The 20,530-nt window shown below is 29.7% G+C and overlaps 1 protein-coding gene across 1 annotated transcript; it reads left to right on the forward strand.

Annotated features, from left to right (window-relative positions):
• The first annotated feature begins 8,728 nt into the window (after positions 1 to 8,728).
• On the forward strand, positions 8,729 to 13,119 carry LOC114288800 (7-deoxyloganetin glucosyltransferase). Its single transcript, XM_082921606.1, has 2 exons — positions 8,729 to 9,339; positions 11,963 to 13,119. The coding sequence occupies exons 1-2, from the start codon at positions 8,808 to 8,810 to the stop codon at positions 12,889 to 12,891; spliced, it is 1,461 nt and encodes a 486-aa protein (XP_082777732.1). The 5' UTR covers positions 8,729 to 8,807; the 3' UTR covers positions 12,892 to 13,119.
• The last annotated feature ends 7,411 nt before the right edge of the window (positions 13,120 to 20,530 follow it).

Genomic DNA, 20,530 nt, shown 5'->3' on the forward strand with positions numbered 1-20,530 from the left:
ATAATTGGCGCTCCAGCAAAAGAAGACAAAATCCATAGAAGATAAGGATTCTCCTTAGATATCAGAAGAAATGCACGCCAAAGAAAAGACAAAAAAGATTTTTCAAATATTTTGTGTCTGTAATTATTTGAGTCTGTTAGTGATAAGGATTTTCCTTCACTCACTACTTTAATAAAGTGGATATTTCTTATCCTGCTTTATTAAAGAAAAGCTGTGAAAATCTTTATACGTGTCTTGTAATAAATTATAGTGTCAAAATTTTGTCAAAAAAGGAGGATTGAATGATATGCGATGGGGCCCAAAGCAGTACCCGATATCATTATCCTAATCCTTTATTGATAAGATTTTATCCATAATAATAACTTACGTCCAAATCTATGCATTTATGGCATAGATATTATTGTACGAATCTAGGAAGTCTATGTAGGAGTCTATGGTCTAGGTAAAATAGCCTTTAGACTTTTTTGTTTTCTTTTCCAGAACTTTTGACGAAAGTTTTTGGATTGTTTCAACTTGTATGTATCAATTTTGTGTATAAATTGGCTTGCATGCCAACAAAGAAAGCAGAATGAAAAATACCACTTCACTCTGCGTTGTAAATTTTCCAACCCCTCTCAAAAAACCTCTAAGTGTATTAAGTTTTTCAGAGTTTCAGAGTCAGTAATATAATCTTTGTAAGTATATTTCTTATTAATATGAAGTGTGAGTAGTTTCTCTTTTTCCTTAAATATTTCGAAAGGGTAACTCTTCTATTCTAAAAATTTATTTTCTTTTTGGGAAAACTAAGTTTATGGAATGCTTGTTTGCTCATTAATATTACATGCTTTGAACCTTCGTAGTATCTTCAGTTTTCTATTTTATTATTGAGTGACCTTAGCTGAAGAGCCCGTGTGAGCCGTGGTTAGGCGTTGGAGGGCGAATTGTAGGCAGAAAGGGAAAAGTAAAAAGTAAAAAATGAAAAATAAAAATATACTATGTTGAACGAGGCTTAGTCTCAAAGTGGGAGTACATGTAATGAAAACAAACATTTTTTAAAAATAGTTTTTACCATAAAAAAGAATTTTAGAATAAAAGGAGAGCAACCCGAGTAGAAATATTAAGGAAATATTGTCCATATAAGAATTTCAAAAAAAATAAAAAATTTGTATGCCCTTAAACGTAGACTTTAGAAATAAAAATTAAATTTCAAAAAATAAGAAAAGTATATGCCCTTAGACGAAGACCTTAGGAATAAAATTAAAATTAGTACTGAACTAATACAAGAATTAGAAGATCAAAAATTTAGATATCAGTTTCTTTTATCATTAGCTTCTAACAGATCTCTAGAAAATTACAGTTTAAAAAATCAATTTCTTTTATCATTAGCTTATGGCAGATCCTTAGAAAATTACAGTTTAAAAATTTCTCAAATAAATAGACAGCTAACTGTAAAACAAGAGGCTTTAAAAATAGCTATACAACAGCTTGAAGATCTATTAGCATAACTGTAGAATTAGTCAGATAATTCTCAGCCCAATTTCAAAATAGTGGTAAACCACTAACTCAACCCCACACAAAAAAAAATTGGTATCAGAGCAGTGTTCGGTTTTAGGACAGTTTAAGTTAGTATATGCATTTTGCTTATGGTAATAGAGTAGTTTTTATTTTTGGAGATTTTGGTTATAAATTTTATATTATAGTAGCCTGTAATAATTTTAAAGTAGGAGTTAATTTTGTATATGAAAAAAGTAGAGTATCTAGATTTAGAACTCAGCAGCCATAACTGTCGCCTTAGTATAAATAAAAATAATTTCCGTTGTAATTTTGAAGAGACTTTTACACATCAGCTTCACAGTGAACATAATCCTCAGCTAAATAGCATCATAGATTATCAGATTAATTTTGCAGAAAATATTAAAAAAGACATAGATAAAATTAGTAATCTTTTTATTTCATCTATAGATCATCTCCGAAATAATCGTAGTATAATTAAAAATCAAGATAAATAATTAGATTATATCCAAGATCAGTGTAGTTCTATCCTACAAAAAAGAATAGATTTAAATTTAGAAAAATTTCCTACTAAGCTAAAAATAGAAACATTAATTTCAACTACAAATCAAATAGCTAAACAAATAGAACAAATTAATCAAATTCACGATAATTTAAAACAAAAATTAGAAATTTTAGAACAACTTGTAAGGTCTTAGTTTATGAGTAGTGATAAGAAAGCTAATAGAGATTACCAGACTATTTTAAAACAAGCAGAAGATTTTCATAATAACCCGGAAGGAATTAGTACTTATCAAGGAATAAATCAATCAAATAAAATATCAGTAAGACAAAATAATATAGAAATTTTATTTTTAATTCGATTGTGCGAAAAACTTGAATACCTATCAGAACAACTACATAGCTTAGAAAATCGTCTAGCGTCTTTAGAAAAATTAGTACTTCAAAAAGGAAAAGGAATAGAAGGACAATCCAACAAACCTCAATCTCAAGTAAACGAGGAAGATATAGCTAGATATTTTGAAAAGCTTAAATTACCCAAGAAACCAACGTGTTGAATTTACAGAAAATAAAAATGTTCAAACAGCTAATAAAAGGAAGTAGTAGTAAAAAGCGTAATGAAGATGAAGATGTTAAAGTGGAAGAATTTATAGATGTAGAACAGCAGATAGAAAAATTTAAAAAAGAAAAGTTAGAGTTAATTCCAGCTAAATATGTGTATAAGCTAGGTAAGATTCATAAAAAATAATATTTATTTAAACACTATGGTGAACAAATGATTAGCGTGACTCAAGAAGATGAGAAAATAGAGCTAAATTTAATAGAAAGATAAAGCTATAAATATGCAGTAAATGAACACCTTAAAATGACTCATTTAGGATTAGTAGTGGTAGGAGTTAAGGCTTTAACCAGAGAAAATTTAGGAACTAAAGTGTTTGTATGTCTCTATGATGATAGGTTTAATGATGTCGGACAAAGTATTTTAGGAAGTTATGAACTAGATATGAATTCAAAAGGAGGAATAGTTTATTTTACACCAGACTTTTTACTACCAACCTCGACCTTTCATAAAAAGATAAAAATAGGAATAAAGAGTAGAGGATATAAAATGAAAAAGGGAGAAAAGAATTTATTAGTTTGCACAGGATTTTTAGGTCTAGCAGTCTTAGAAAGCAATACTCACTATAGACTTACTAATGATCAGATAGTTAAATTATTAGGCGCAAAAGGAATAAAAGCATTACCAGCTAAAAAATTTAATTCTGAAGATAATGCAGCACTAGATTGGAAACTAGGAGATTTTCTAGGACAAAAGAGATTAGCCCCTCAAGATAATTTATTATACCAAACAGCAGATGGAAATTATGCAGTAAGATTTACTCAGTATACTTATGTAGCACCAAAAAAATCTGAAGATGATGAATTTAGTAGTATAGATAGGGAAGAAAATCAAGATAATCGTAGTGAAATAAATCAGCTTTACGTAATGACAGAAAAAAAAACTATATCACAAAATAAGATATATAATATTGATGAGATAAATTTAGAAAAATTTACCTTAGAAGACATGAATAAAATACTAGATGCTAGATATTATGAATACTTAGCCAGAGGAGATACCCATGACGAAGCAGTTTCATTTTTGGATCAGGAATTTCATACGGAATATGTAGATGATATCATAGAAGATAATATACATCCTAGCAAAATATTTAGAATACCAGAACAACCTAACCTAGAAGATACTTTTTATATGAATACAGAAAGCTCAGGAACCAATAATCCACAACCAACTGTAGAAGATCCAATAGAACCAATGCAGTATGCAGTAGGAGGAAGAAGACCATTAGCCAGTTCAGGACGTAGTCACGCAGACCAAGGTAAAAGCTATAAGTTTCATGGAAAGCGTAGACAACTAGATATGAGTATACAATTACAGCCAGTCCATAATCAAGGAACCCTTTTAGATTTAGCTAGATTCGACCCTCAGATATGGCAGGAAGTAATAGAAAGATGGGAAAAAGATGCAGTAAAAGCATGGGTGACTAGTCCCTATGAATCAACAGATATGTGGGAATATATGGAGACACTTCTAGGAGATTCAGCTTATAATATTTATTTATAATATTAAATTAAATTCAATAATTATATTATATTAAATTCAAAAAATATATTAAATTATATTATGTTAGATAGACAAAAGGGTAAATTAGACTTTTTAAAGCATATCTCAACTAAGGGGATATGATATAATGGGGAGTGATGGTATTGTATATCCTCTATTTTTGAGGGATATACAATCTCATAATATATTATATAACCTTTAAAAAAAATTACAAATATAAAATATGTGAATTCCACAAAATATAATATTCAACCTCACCCTTTATACCCTGAAATCAAACCGGGTTAAGATCTTAACGCGTATATGTGGGGTTGCAAATTACAATTAATTTGAACAAATTTTGTCCTTCATTGTAAGCAGTAGACAATGACAATGTGATTGACCCACTGATGATAAGACTAGAGGGACAATTCAGGGTGATAGTGGTGGAGGAATATTAATCTTTGGACTTACAATTAGAATTGGAAGGATGAGAAGCTGCGAATAAAAGCAATTAATTAATGAACGCAATAGTCAAATAACTGATCAATAAAGGTCGGTCTAGATTACTTGATGGGTATCGGATTCTGTTTGTTTTTAGAGGTGAAATATAAGAGTTTTATAGGGAGAGGATCGATAATAAAGAGATTGACTGAAATTATATTTATTTTGATTTAGTATAAAATTGTTAAATTATTTTTATATAAAAAAAATAAAAAAATTAAATATTAATGTTAAAAAAATACTCAACATGTAAAAAATTAAGAAACAATTAAAAATTTCCAAAAAATAAATAAATAAATAAAATAATGATTTTTACTTAATAAAAATATAAAAAATTAAACATTAATGTTTAAAAAAAATACCCAACATGTAAAAAAAATAAATAAATAAATAAAATAAAACAATTATAGTCCAGCAGACTATTTTTCTAATATCACCTCCACCTCCACCTCCTCCATCTCAATCTCCCTTCTGAGACCCAACTTAATCCCCTCTTCCATCTCAATTCCTTTTCCAAATCTAAAAACAAATACAACATTAAATGAGTCTCACCTTTATCCTAATATCATCCCTACTTCTATATCCAAAACAAACGGGGCCTCAGAATGGTAAAATTGATAGACCGATTTTGGGGTGGGGCAGTTTAACAAAAATACTAAAAATATCAAAAAAATTATTAAATATCATATATACATACATATATATATATATATATATATATTATTAAAAGTAAGATTTTTTTTAATATTTAAGTGACACATTATAAGAATTTATTTTTTTCTAAGAGAATTACGTCAACATGTATTTTATTAATTACATATAGAGTTCTACACAAATTCAAATCTAATTTAAATTATACTAATTTTACATATTTTATATATACTCTATTTGACAAATATTCATTTTTCATGTATTTTTTATGGTAAATTGAGATAATTCACAAACCCAATACCAATTTTACATTTCACGTTTTTCTTCTTAATTATTTCAAGGATATTAGATTTTTTTTAATGCTAAATTATATTTTTTTCTTCTTCTTATTTTTCCGTGTATTATTCTATACTGAATACCAATTCAATATTATTCTAAATTATGGATTTGTCTTTTAAATTTTACAGTGATTTTATATATAAAATTATATTTCATTTCTTGTATTATTTTATATAATCACAATTCATAGAAGGAAAAACTTGTACAACAATGGTACTCTCGATGAATCTCTGAAGTTTGGATTTACTGTTTGAGTTGCTTTTTCAATTATTGAACAGTAAGTTTTTTTTTTTATAAATATTTTGACACCATATTAAAGATAATTAATCACTTCACACACTGAGATGTATCTATTATTTGAATGTTTTTATTATTTTGTTTTTTTGGGTTTAGATGTTGTTATGTGATTCTTTCTTGGTTAGTTGTTGCTGAATTTCTTTTATATAGTTGATATTTTAATTTAATTAAGAGTGTTTATTTTATAATCTTATAATTTAATATATATATATATATATATATCATGTAAAATCATTATATGATAACCCAATTACAACATATTCATATTTTAAGTTTTTTAAATAAATTTTATATGATTTCTATTTCTACATATTTTTATTTTCCAAAATGAATATAAAAAAAATTAAATAGTTAGAATTACTTTTAATTTTATGTTACTAATTATTCTTCTAATTTAACTATTATTTTTAATATCAAAATGAGTATTTATTTTAATATTTTATAATTTAATATATATCATACAAAATTATTATATGATAATTACACTTTTATAATACGATATAACTAAAATTATTAAAATACACAAATAATTTAACTAAAATCAATATATATAAGTATTCAAGTAATAATTTTATAAAACGATAGCGAAAATATTATCAAAATAAATAATTAAAATCATATTTTAATTTTAATTTAAAATTAAAATTAAAATTATTATTTTATAACACACATTGTACTATCAAATATTTTTTTGAAAAAAAATAGGACGTGATAATATTTACATGAATGTGATATGTAAAGTTAAAACTAAAATATAACTCTTTAAAGTCTAACAAACAGGTTTATAATTTTTTAGTTTAAATCTTAAAATCAAATAAATTCAAAAGTACACCATAATTTTTCTAACATATATTAATAAATTAGATTAAGGTGGCTTAATTTTTAAATTTAAAAGACTTACATAAGAAAAATAGAAGTTTAACGGCCACATTAAATTTACCAAAAAGTTGGAGGATTTTAATATAATGACCAAAAGTTGTTTGAAGTTGATTTTTAAACCTAGACCAAAAATCTTAAGATTGATAATTCACCCTTTATTTTTTATATTAAATTGTTAGTGCGTGTTTATTAAATTGATGCGCTATGCTTTTGAGGTCGTTAGTGCATTTTCTTCATTTAGCTTTTGTCATTACTCCACAAGGACGGCACACAACAATAATTTTTTTTTCCTATCTTTTAAAAAACACAATGATGGTTTTCATTTTTAATTTTGCACTTTTTTTTTTTAAAGAAAAGTTGAATAAATAAACTGTATGGATAACTTTTTGTTTTAGCTGTAATAAATATTAATGAGTTTGGTTCCTTTTAAGTTTAAATATGAATTTGAGAGAATTTGATGAGATGTCTACTACAGATTCATTTCGATAATTTAAATGGCCCATTTCATAGGGTTCCGTATGTATCACCCATAAAAAAATGAGATCGATCTGATAATTGTAATTTTTTTTATTTTATTGTTTTTGTCTTCAAATAAATGAATCGTCTAATTTCAAAAATATACTTGTCATCTATTTTTTCGAACATAAATACAATAAAATAAAAAAATTATAATCTAATCGAATTTATTTAATTTTTTTATAAATGATATATGTTAAAAAAAATTAAAAAAATTGTCACATCTACAAAAAGAAGTCACATTCATATAAATATTATGTATATTTTTTAATAATATATATATATATATATATATATTGTGGAGATCTCTAACCCTTGTGATGTGATATCGGCATTAATTAGTTTAGTAGGAGATGAGGGCTAAAATTAGATGCGTACGTATCATACACAACTAGTTTATAAATTGAATCATACCTCTACAATGATGTAACATTTCATAAATTAAAGGGGAAATTCCACTTCAGTGTAACCTTTAAAAAAATATATAATAAATAAATAATAAATTATATATATTAATTATTAAAATTATAAATTATTTCATGAATGTGTAATGATTTTTTAATTGTATCACTGTTTCTTAATTTTCCTTAAATTAAATGATATATATTTGTCAATGAAGAGTAGTCATTTCATTAGTTTTGTTATAATTACTAAGAACTTATCTAGGAATAGACTAATTTAGTAAATTTTTGATTATTTGGTTAAAATATGAGTTAAAAAAAATTAGTATGTTTAGAATGTCTTTTTTACTTTTTACGAAAAGATGTGCAAAAAGTAGAGAGAAAAGAGAATCTTTGACTTTTTTTGTATGAATTATTTACTTTTTAACTTTTTTAATAATTTTTTAACTTTTTAACTAAATGGGCTAGTTCCCAAATGAGGCCTAAGTCTCCAGGACGATATTTGTAAAAACTAATCAGTGTATTTGGTTTGAGTTTTCTGAATTAAGTTTTTTAAAAATTGACTTTTTTTATTTTCGTTTTTTTTGTTTTTAGTGAATATTTTAAAAATTTTAAACATTTTTTTACTTTTTTAGATGCCCCATACTTAGATGTATTTAAAAAGTAAAAAAATTGTGAAAAAATATTTTAAAAAATTAATAAATACATAAAAATACAAAAAATGTACTGAATTCTTGTATTTTTTTGTATTTTTGATATTTAGTGATTTTTTTTAAAAAAATTTTACAATTTTTTTACTTTTTAAGTGTATTTATGTTAGGTGTATTTAAAAAGTAAAAAAATTACTTAAAATACTAAAAAAATTCAATAAAAATAAAAAAACACAAAAAATAAGAAAATAAAATTTTTTAAAAAATATTTTTTAAAAAGTGAAAACAACCAAGGTATCAGCAAATTCTATAAAATTACACGTCTCTTGAATAAATTCATTTCCATCAACTGTTAAAAATGAATAGTAAAAATGAATAGTAAAAATGAATAGTGGTTGATGTGGATCCTCCAGTAGGCTATAAAAAAACAGCTAGCCACAAGCACCATATGCAAGAAGAGGGAGGGAGAGAGAGATGGGTTCCCAAAGGTCAACAGAGAAGCCAAGCCCTCCTCATGCAGTGTGTATTCCTTTCCCAGCACAAGGCCACATAAACCCAATGCTAAAATTAGCAAAGCTACTCAACCACAAGGGCTTCCACATCACCTTCATCAACACCGAATTCAACCACCGTCGCCTCCTCAAATCCCGGGGCCCCAACTCCCTCGCCGGCACCCCCTCCTTCCGCTTTGAAACCATCCCCGATGGCCTCCCTCCCACCGACAACGCCCCTGACGCCACCCAAGATGTCCCCTCCCTCTGTGACTCCACCAGAAAGAACTGCTTAGTTCCTTTCAGAGACCTAATTGCTAAAATCAACCACACGGCTTCCTCGAAAGTGCCTCCGGTGAGTTGCATAGTTTCTGATGGAATCATGAGCTTCACTGTGTTGGTTGCTCAAGAATTGGGAATCCCAGATGTTCTTTTCTGGACGACAAGTGCTTGTGGCTTCATGGGTTATGTACAATATCGTCAACTGATTGAAAAAGATCTTACACCACTCAAAGGTATTACATTTTCTAAACAGTATGAATCTATAGTTAAATTAAACAATACAAATCCATAATCAATCGTCCCCCGATTGAAAAAAATCTTACACCACTCAAAGGTATTACATTATCTAAACGGTTTAAACAGTAGAAATCATAATTAATTTGAGTGGATGATACTGTCAAAACCACTAATAGTGGCTGAGTAGTTTTTATTTGATTTTAATCCATTTATATTTTGTGGGTGTTTGGAACTTTGTTATTTTAATAGGTTATTTTAAGTTTTGACTATTTTAGTAGGTTAAAATTTTTTGTGTTTGGAAAAATAGTTAGATTTTTTTGTAGTTAAATATGATGTTTGTGAGAGAAAAAATAAAATCATTATGGATTTGATGTGATATTTGTTTAAGAACTTGATTTTTGGGTTTTTTTGTTTTTTTTTTCACTATACGACAAATATGTTACAAAATCAAAAAAAATAAATCGAAACAAATATTACATCAAATTCCATAATCATTTTATTTTTTCTCTCACAAATATCACATTCAATTGCAAAAAAACTTAATTATCTTTCCAAACACAAAAAAAAATTTCTCCAATAATTTTCTAAAACTAAAAAAACTTACAAAAAAATCCACTTCCCAAATACTCACTTTGTCTTATTAATTATTTTAGTCTATTTTTTTTTGGGTGAATTTTAGCCTAAAATAGGCTAAAATAGTCCTTGCCAAACACTCCTATTAACTATTCATCAATTTCAAAAAATAAAGTGAAATTATTTATATGGTGTTCTATATTTATGTAGTAAAAATTTTATCGGTAGTGCTACGTAGCTCGAAAGGTGGATCTCGAAATTGGCTCGAATCAGAAGTAGAGGAGGAGAAGAGAGGGAAGGAAGGAGGAGGAAGGAGGGAGGAGGAAGAGGAGGAGGAGGAGGGACTGGAGGGGAAGGGGGAGGAGGAGGAGGAGGAGGAGGAGGAGGGACTGGAGGGGGCCCAATAAATGGAGCTGGAGGAGGGGGCGGGGGGCGGGGGCGAGGCAGAGCCGACGAGCAGCGACGGCCGGCGACGGCCGGCGACGAGCAGCGACGATCCTCGGCGGCGGCGGTGGTGCTGGCTCTTCTCCTCTTTCTCTTCTCCTCTCTTCTCTCCCTCTTTCTCCTCTGTCTCTTTCTCCTCTCTTCTTCCTCTCTTCTCTCCCTCTTTCGAGCCAATTCGAGCCAACCAATTCAAGCTACGGCTCATTTCCGAAATTTTACTGTCAAACATGTTGATTAACATTTGTCAAATGGTAAAAAAATAAAACAAGATTCAATCGGTATTGTGGTTTCTCACCTGATATTTCAAAAATGACTAATAATTTTTGAGTTTACACCGTCTAAAATTAAATTTGGAGATAAAAAAGTTACACCTAGAGGGGTGTTTGGCATCAAACTAAAAAAATTATTATTATTATTATTTTTTTTTTCTTTTAGTGAATTTTTTTTTTAAATTATGTTTAAAAAAAATTCGTTTCAGATTTATCCTGTGCAGAAGAATTTAAAAAATAAAAACAAAAAACAAAAAACTAATTGTTTTTTACTTTGTATAAAAAAATTCAATAAAGTAAAAAATAATTCAATAAAAAAAGTTACCAACACTATAACATGCAAGAGTTTTAGAGACTAAATTTTTTGGTTTTCAAAAGTGAAAATTTTGTTATAAAAGACATATGTAGAGACCAATTTAAATGTCGTCCCGAAAAGTAAAAAATAAGGCTATTAGTAACAAAATTTTGAAAATGTCACTAATAAATACACTTTTAGAGACAAAATAATTTGGTCTCAAAATGGTTTATTTTTTGAAACAAAAAATTTGATCTCAAAAAATAATAATTCATCACTAATGTTCAATTTTCATTGCTAAAAATATAATAGTTACACTTTTCGTAACAAAAATATTTAGTCTCTAAAAAATAATTTTATTCATAAATTTTGATTTCCAAAACTTTTATTTTTTTTATAGTGCAACCCCGACCAGTCAGTTAGTAAATGAAATGTTAATATAAGATATAAATCTGCGAAGGAATGTGTTCTTAAATTTGTAAAATATAAATTTTAATTTTAATTTTAAAATATATATTTGTTAGATTCAAGATATTAAGTTCAAGTCTCATTCACCCCTTTATATAATTTTATAGCCTATTTTAATAGGTCACCATATATGATAGTATATCTCTTCCCCCCCTCCCCCCTCCCCCCCTCTTTTTGAATTAGAAATATTTAAAATAAAACAACTAATTAAATTTCGTAAAGACCAATTTTTTTTTTTTTAAAAAAAAAAATTGAATTTAGTAAAGACCAAAAAAAAAATTTATAAAATTCATTTTTTTTTAGTGTACCTTTATAAATAATTATTTTTAGTTTTTTTAGGATAGTTTAGTTCAAACCAACCTAAAGAATAAAAATAAGAATTGACCATTACTTAAGATGCAAAAAGAAAAAAAAAAGTTGGCTTAAAGCCTCTGAGCCATGTAAATGAAATGCTCATTATTAAGCATGATATCCACACTAGATCTATACCTATTTGTAAAAACTTAACTAGCTTATAGATGTAATTTTAAGCCTATCTTTGATACTAACTAAATCTTTTGTGAAATACAGATGAGAGTTATTTAACAAATGGACATTTAGATACAATTATAGATTGGATACCAGGCATGAATGCTTTGCGTTTGAAGGACATCCCAAGCTTCATAAGAACCACTGACCCCAATGATATTATGGTTGATTTTGCAATGGGTGAAGTTGAGAGAGCTCACAAAGCTTCAGCCATCATATTAAATACATTTGATGCCCTGGAGCATGATGTTGTTGATGCACTATCAACCATATATCCCCCAATATACACAATTGGTCCTCTTCAGTTCCTCCTCCAACAAATCCCAGAAAATTACTTGGAATCTATTGGATCAAATCTATGGAAAGAAGAGCATGAGTGTCTTCCATGGTTGGACTCGAAAGAACCTAACTCTGTTGTTTATGTCAACTTTGGCAGTGTCACTGTCATGACACCCCAACAACTGATTGAGTTTGCTTGGGGACTTGCTAATAGCAAGCAAACATTCTTATGGATCATTAGGCCTGATTTGGTCGTTGGTGACTCGGCGATTCTTCCACCAGAGTTTGTGACTGAGACTGAAGAAAGGGGTTTATTGGCTAGTTGGTGTCCTCAAGAACAAGTCCTGGGTCACCCATCAGTTAGAGGGTTTTTGACACACTGTGGATGGAATTCAACTCTTGAAAGTATTTGCAGTGGAGTCCCTATGTTGTGTTGGCCATTTTTCGCAGAGCAAACGACGAACTGTTGGTGCTGTTGCAACCAGTGGGGTATAGGGATGGAGATTAACAGTGATGTGAAGAGAGAGGAGGTTGAGAGCTTGGTTAGAGAGTTGATGGGTGTAGACAAAGGGAAAGAGATGAAGAGAAAGGCCATGGAGTGGAAGAAGTTGGGTGAAGATGCCACAATTTGTTATGTTGGATCATCTTTTTTGAATTTTGAGAAATTGGTCAAGTCTGTGCTCATGGGATGAATATTGGTACGGCTAGGCATAAGATTATCCAATCAGTGAAAACCACATAACCTTAGCCGCCCGTACTTATTTGGACGGTTTCGTAAAATTGTTAGAGTCGGGTGTGAGTTAGAATTTTTTTATTTTTTGGGGTTGCGGATGAGTCGTGAGTTTTATCCGCACCCAGTCACTTGTCTACATCTTTATATATATATATATATTTTTTTTTTTTGAATCTGAACCGTTAAATTATCTTGTAAGTCTTATAGATGGAAAAAATTGATAGAAAGTTGGTGGCAGGTTTTTATCTCAGAATCTTTCTCAACATTTGAGCTCTTTGTTGTCTTTAGACAAAGTTTTGAGGCATGTTTTACTAATTATTTTCTTTGATCCTAGCAAGGTTCTAAATCGCTGTATCGGGTAACGTAACGGTATCGATCGCGGAGTATCGGTATCGGTAGTATCGATCGGTACGTATCGGGAATCGGGTGTCGCGGTGGTGAAATTTTAAAAATCATTTCAAAGGTTTTTTAACTTTTTCTTTCCCGTACCGGTCCGAACTGGTGAGTATCGGCCCGTCGCGGCTTGTGTAACGGCTTGTGTAACGCTTACAGGCCGATACGTACCGGGACTCGGCCGATACTCCTGCGATTTTTAATCTCAGTGGTATATCGGCCTGTATCCGTCGCGGTAACCCATTTTTCCGATACGTATCGGCCGATACGTAGCGTATCGGCCGATATTTAGAACTATGGATCCTAGGCCACAAAACACTACCACCACCACTAAATCCGGATCCTCCGTCGTCCTTTCCTGCGGCGCATCCCTGTGGCCCTCCAAAACGACGTCGTTTTGGAGGTTTTTTTTTTCTCTTCTCACTGATATCTCTCTCTCTCATGGGAGGGGGCTCAGAAGGACAATACAGTGAGTCACAAACCCTCTTTGGGTCTTCTTCTTCTTCAAGGACAATCTCAACCATTCTCTTATCCCTGCTCCTTCCTCCTCCTTTGCAGCAAATAGCCACCTTCTACCACACACATCCACCACTGACCACCACTGCTCCGACCACCCGTACCAAACAATACAATCATTGTAATAAGGTGACCAGAGGGGGAAGGAAGGAAGGAAAGAGGCAAACCAGAGGCAACAGATCTGTGATAATAAGGTGTTCGAAGATTCAACTTTGTAATTTCTTTTCCTTTCCTTTGTTTTCTCGGTAACCAAACACGGATTTTCTTCCTTTAGTACTTCTCGTCTTATCTTATATGTATTTTTTTTTAATTGTAATTTTCAGCGAAAAATAGAATTTTTGAGGAGGATACTTCGTCGTAGAAGTCCAATGAAGAAAGGGTTCATCAAAGTGTTTCTGAAAATTTTCCCGAGAAATCAGACAATTTCAAATTTTCCGGGAAAGGAATGAAGTTGGGCGATGGGTTTGAGAATGATGTTAAATCTGGTAGCAGTTCTTCTAGAAGAGCTGATAATAGGGAAGTTTTGAGCAATATAGCTGACAACCAAAGTAATGGTTCATACATCAATCCTGATAATTGGGTTATTATTGATAATGATCTTCAAATAAATGAGAATTTAAATGAATCTGATCGTGCAGAAATGGTAAATAAATTCGATGAATTGAAACCCCCAAATGGGATTGCACATGGGTCACAAAGATCAGGGAGTTTTTCTGGATGGAGGAGCGGGGAGGGAGGCGAGCTTGATGGGTTTTGGAGGAACCCTTGAAGTGTTTGCATCTGATTTATATATATATATATATATATATATATAAATTTGTGTGTTTTTTTTTTTGTTGATAAAATTGTTTGTATATTTATGTGATTCTCCCTCCGTTGCTCCACAGATCTGTTGCCTCTGGTTTGTGAGGAGAGAGAGAGAGTTATCAGTAAGAAGAAAAAAAAAAAAAAAACCCTCTAAAACGACGTCGTTTTGAAGGGCTACAGGGATGCGCAGCAGGAAAGGACGACGGAGGATCCGGATTCCACCACCACCACCACCCACTTCAGCCGCAAAACGTACTCTCCACTTTGCTTTTCCTCCGTTGTTAATGGCAACAAATTTTTGCAGCCATGGTATATCACAATTCTCAGCCCGTTATCATAACAAATCTAAGCCTCCATCATATTCTTTACACCAACATTCATCATGCATAGATACTCAAAGAGTATACTCAAAATTGCTTCGCATTTGTTGATTTTTTTTGTAATCTTCATTTTATGATAATTATTTTTTTTTCATTTCACATCCACTTTTTTGTTTTTTTGGGTAGATATGTAGTTCTATTTTTATTTATTTATTTGTTTATTTTTTGTAGTAGTTGTTGTTATTGTTGTTGATGAACAAATAAAACAAACATATAAGATTTGTATGTGAATTTGAACAAATTTGTATTGAACAGATAAAAAAAATAACAGATTATGCCTTCAACAGATAGAAAAATGATTTTAACAGGTAGGAATTTTGAACATATAGAGTTTGATTGAAGATTATTTGTTAGAAAAATCAGTAGATAGATTTAAACAGATAAGGGAAAAATTGAACAGATAATAAATTTTGGACAGATAGTTGAACAGATATAGGGAAAAAATTGAACAGGTAAATAGAATTTAGGAAAAAAATTGAATAGATAGATATAATTTGAAGGAAAAATTGAATAGATAGAAAAAATATATATTTAAATAGATAAATATAAATTTGAACAAGTAGTTTTCGAAAAGTAAAAAAGATAAACAAAAATCCAGGGAAAAAATTGAAAACAAAATGTTCTCAAGGACTTCTCACCAAACTATTTCACAAAATATGGACCTCCCATCAGCAAAAAAATCACCTTATATCTCCTTAGATCGGATTTATCACCCATTAACCCTTTTTTTTATACAGATCATTAATAACATCAATACAAATGGTAATATATATAATGTGAAAAAGATAAGAATTGAAAAATCGATGTGTAATAGTAACTATTTACAATTTCTGAGCCAGAAACAATAAGTGTAAGATATTGTATGATATTAATTGTGTATATAATATATATTCAATATGATCTATCAATCTAAATTACTTTCACATTATCCATTGGCTAATAATTCATATGTATATTTAATATATATATATATATATATAATTCGAGTTTTGTATTGTTTGTGTTGTTTGATATCTTTACATAAGTCTGCTCAAATTTAATTTGGATTTCTGAATTTTTACCTAAACTCGCACCGAATTCAAAAATATTTTGCCCAAACCTTAAGAAAAGTCAGCCTGGGTTCGGGTGATTCGGGTTGAGCCTACCCAAATTACACCCATACGCAATTATCGATGGTTTAAAAAATTGGCGAGTTAGTTAAATGTTAGGAGAAAAAAAAAACACTCAAAGTTCAAACCCTCTGACAAAATAAATTTTAAGTTTTTTTATTTTATCAGTTTAAGTACTAAATTTTTTATTTATTTTCAAGGTAAACTATTTATCTATTTTCGTTAAGTAAAATCGATTAAAAAATGAATATTTTAGTCATTAAATTCAATAAAACGGTATTTTAAGCATTTTATGTATTTCTATATTGAATTTAGTAACTAAAATATTTTTTTTATTGATTTTATTTATCAAAAAATAGGTGAATAGTTTAGATTGAAAATAATTTGAAAAAATAAATTTTAAATTGACCAAATTAAAAATCAAGATTTATTTTGTTATAAGATTAAAATATTGTTTTTGTTATTTATTTATTTATTTATTTGTTTTTGTGTGTTGTTGTTGTAATTGTCCGTTAAATCGTTTAGTAGTTTCAAACTGAGCCGATTAAACAAATATAAAATATAAAAATAAAAGAAACTGGATACATGATTTTTTTAATTATATTTTATAAATTAATATATAAAATAATCAAATTAAGAAAAAAATATATATAACATAGCATGTGTCATGTGATTAATGGTATTGAGGTTAGGAAAATATCATGTTTGAACAAATAATGTGTCATGTTATTTAATATATCATGTTATGTGATTAATGGCATTGAGGTTAACGTGGACGACTTCGTCTAGTTGGTAAAACTTGGCGTGTGGGTTGTTTCCTCTCTAGCTTTTAGATTCAATATCTATTAGTAATAATAAATCTTTTGGGGTCATATCTGTATAGGGCGTTTACTTCAGCTTTATATAGGGCCTCCCGCAATGGGGCAGTAGAATTGATCATCGAGATTAGTCGATGTGCACATAAGTTAATCCGGAAAATCCAGTTATCAAAAAAAATAATTTAGTATTGAGGTTAGGAAATTATCATGTTTGGAAAAATAATGTGTCATGTTATTTAATATAAGGTGAATTACATTAATGTCGTGTTACTTTGGTACCTAACCTTTCAATTGTGATATATTTGAACTTGAATTTTAATTCTTGCTCCAAATAAGGATAATTGAAGATACTATTACTCCATTTCAAGGGCAAAGTCGTCAATTTGATAAAATATAAACTAATTTGACAAAAATAAATGTCAAAAAAATATTTTTAAAAATTATTTCTACTCACAAAATATAAAATTACATAAAAATGATAAATCTTTTACAATTTTATTTTGTTTATTTTTTTTACCAAATTAATTTTCAATATGTGTTTGGATGATAATCATTTAATAGGTTATCTTGTAATGGATGGTTATTAAGCTTTTGATATATAATTGATATGTTTAATATATGAAATATTTTTTTATTTAAATTTTTTTAATTTAATGGATTGATTTAATAATGACATTAAAGTTAGGGAAATTTTTTTTAAGGTCCCTAATAATAATAATTTAGAGGATAAAGGACATCAAAAAAGATAGTGATGTATCAGGTCCCTCAATAACATGGCGCGCGTTTTTAATTATTTTGTGGACCAAAATACCCTTCCCAAAATCAACACAGAAACGAAACTCATTCCGACGTCTGAGTTTCTTTCCGAGCATCCAGCATCTTCACGAACAAGAGAACAACAGAATTATGGTTTCAATATCATCTTCACCATCGACATTAGAGCTTCGTTATCTTTTGCAAAAATCATTCCCATTCCTTCATCACAAATTTCTTTGACCCCGTTTTCACTGTTCATCGTCATCTCAGTTCATCTTCGTCACGTCGCATCTTCATCTTAGGCCATATCAGCTCGTCATTCAAGTTTCATCCTAACTTTGGTAATTTTTTCTACAATACAACTAGATTTTCTTTGGAAACACAGTTAATTGCATTTTATATTAACCTTCCATAAATTAGGGTTTCAATTTCGTAATAAAAAGCTACCTGAATTTGAAAAAAGTTATTTCTGTGTGTTTTGAACTTATTCTTGAACATGTTTGTGTGATTTTATCTGTAAATTTCTCTGGCATTTGAATTTCTCTAGTTTTTGCTTGATGTATGTTTCTTCTTTCAATTTTCTCTGGCATGTTTATTTTGAAAAAAGTAATTTTCTGTGTTTTCATCTTATTCTTGAACATATTTCTGTGATTTTGTCTATAAATTTCCCTGCACTGTAAGTTTCTCTATAATATGTATTTTTAATTGGAATGTCTATCTTTCTCTAGAATGTCTATTACTCTCTTGTCTCTATCTAAGTTTCTCTGGTATTTATAATTTTCTCTTACCACATTATATCACTTTCCTCCCTTGTGTGTCTCTATCAAGTTTAATTTTATCTGGCATTTTAATATTATGGACTGGAATGAATGTTTCTTCTTTGAATTTTCTTTGACATGTGTATTTTGAAAAAAGTTATTTCTCTGTGTTTTGATCTTATTCTTGAACATGTTTCTGTGATTTTGTTTATGAATTTCTCTGCTTTGTAAATTTCTCTGGAATATGTATTTTTCTCTGGAATGTCTATTACTCTCTTGCCTCTGTCTAAGTTTCTCTGGTATTTATAATTTTCTCTGACCACATCACATCACTTTCCGCCCTTGTGTGTCTCTATCATGGTTAATTTTCTCTGGTTTTGTATGTAAATTTCTCTAGCATTTTAATATTATGAATTGAAATTTTCTCTGGAATGAAAATTTCCTCAAGAATGTGTAATTTTCTTCAGAATGTGTATTTTTCTCTGGTATATTTATTTTGTTCAATTCTTGGTTTTAATGTGGTGTAATTTTCAATGGCATGTTTACATTACTTTGTTTATTTTATCTTGCTAATTGGGGAATTAAAATTTTCTTTGGCTTGCTATGTTTACTTTTTCTCTGTCATTCATTTTCTCTGGTATGTTTACTTCTATATGTAATTTTAACAATTATTGAAAATTTCTCTCCCATGTTTATGGTGCTTTGTTGATTTTCTCTAACATTTAATTTTTAATGTCCAATTTTCTCTGGCATGTCCAATTTTTTGTAATTTTTCCTTATCTGTAATTTTCTCTTATCTGTAATTTTTTCTGACATGTCCAATTTTCTCTGGCATGTTCAATTTTATCTGGGATTTAATGTTGACATCTTTATGTTTTAATCATTGTCTAGAAATGGCAAAACGTAAAAGCAGCAAAACACCGGAAACACCAAGCAAGAAACAGAAACTCTCTCAGTCTTCTAATGAGCTAAGATAAAAAACCAGCAGCAAAACACTGGAAATACCAAGCAAGAAAGAACAACTCTGTCAGTCTTCTTATGATCCAAGATAAAAAACCAGTAGCAAAACACCACAAACTCCTCACCAAAACACACAAGTCCAAAGTGATGAAGCAACTAGCTTCCAGATGAGTACCCCGACTTCAAAGGACTCAAGCTCAAGGGGGAAAAAACCTGTTAAACTCCACAGAAAGAGAGCTCACTACAGCATTCAATACCGATCCAACCTCTCATATGTTGTCTCATTTTTTCAAACACCTAAATTCAATTCAAACTAACTTGTAGAGCTTCAAAAGACCCCATTCTGGTATTTGATCCAAGCTCTAACCATTGGAAGGATGGATCCAAGGAAATCTAGGAAATCTGATGATGATGTAGTTGCAATAATCCAATATTATAACGAAAAAATAAAAGCATTCACAGTTAGTAAAAAGAACTTGACCTTTACAACAAATGACATGACCTTGATTTTTGGTTTGCAAGGAGGTAAAGGAGCCATGTCATTAAGATACTCTAAAAAGCCAAAATCTACATTTCTAAGGAAAAGATTCCAAAAGGACACAAGCCTCACTGGTCCTGTTCTTAAAAATGCTTTGGTCAAAGCAATGAAAGGCAAGCAACCAACTGACTTCAAAGATGTACAATCATTGTTACATTGTACTTGTGTCTCACCCTATTTTTTGCAACAAGTGGAAATTCAATAGAGTTGGTTTTTATAAAGTATGTGGAACCTCTTGAATCAATGAAATAGTATGATTGGCCAGAACCAATCACATCAACATTGATGATTCTATCATAGCATTGCACAAAACTCCAGAAAAAGTTACGGGTTGTGTCATTGCATTACTAGTAAGTATAATATCCATTCAAATTTGCAGTTATCATACTTAGAAATTTGTGCGTTTAGAAAAATTTAATTACTTTAATTTTCATCACAGTCAGAGAATCAATTTGGGTTTATGCCTGGTAGGTTAACAATGGAAGCGATCTATCTTTTGAGGAGAGTAATAGAAAAGTATAAAGAAAAGAAAAGAGACATTCATATGGTGTTTATCGACCTTG

The sequence above is a fragment of the Camellia sinensis genome, chromosome 3 (genome assembly GCF_055761805.1).
Source record: "Camellia sinensis isolate YWXY chromosome 3, ASM5576180v1, whole genome shotgun sequence".
NCBI classification, from domain to species: domain Eukaryota; kingdom Viridiplantae; phylum Streptophyta; class Magnoliopsida; order Ericales; family Theaceae; genus Camellia; species Camellia sinensis.

Coding starts and splice junctions, on each gene's coding strand:
- LOC114288800 (XM_082921606.1), top strand. CDS start 8,808: ATGGGTTCCCAAAGGTCAACAGAGAAGCCAAGCCCTCCTCATGCAGTG. Junction 9,340..11,962: donor AGATCTTACACCACTCAAAG/GTATTACATTTT, acceptor TGTGAAATACAG/ATGAGAGTTATTTAACAAAT.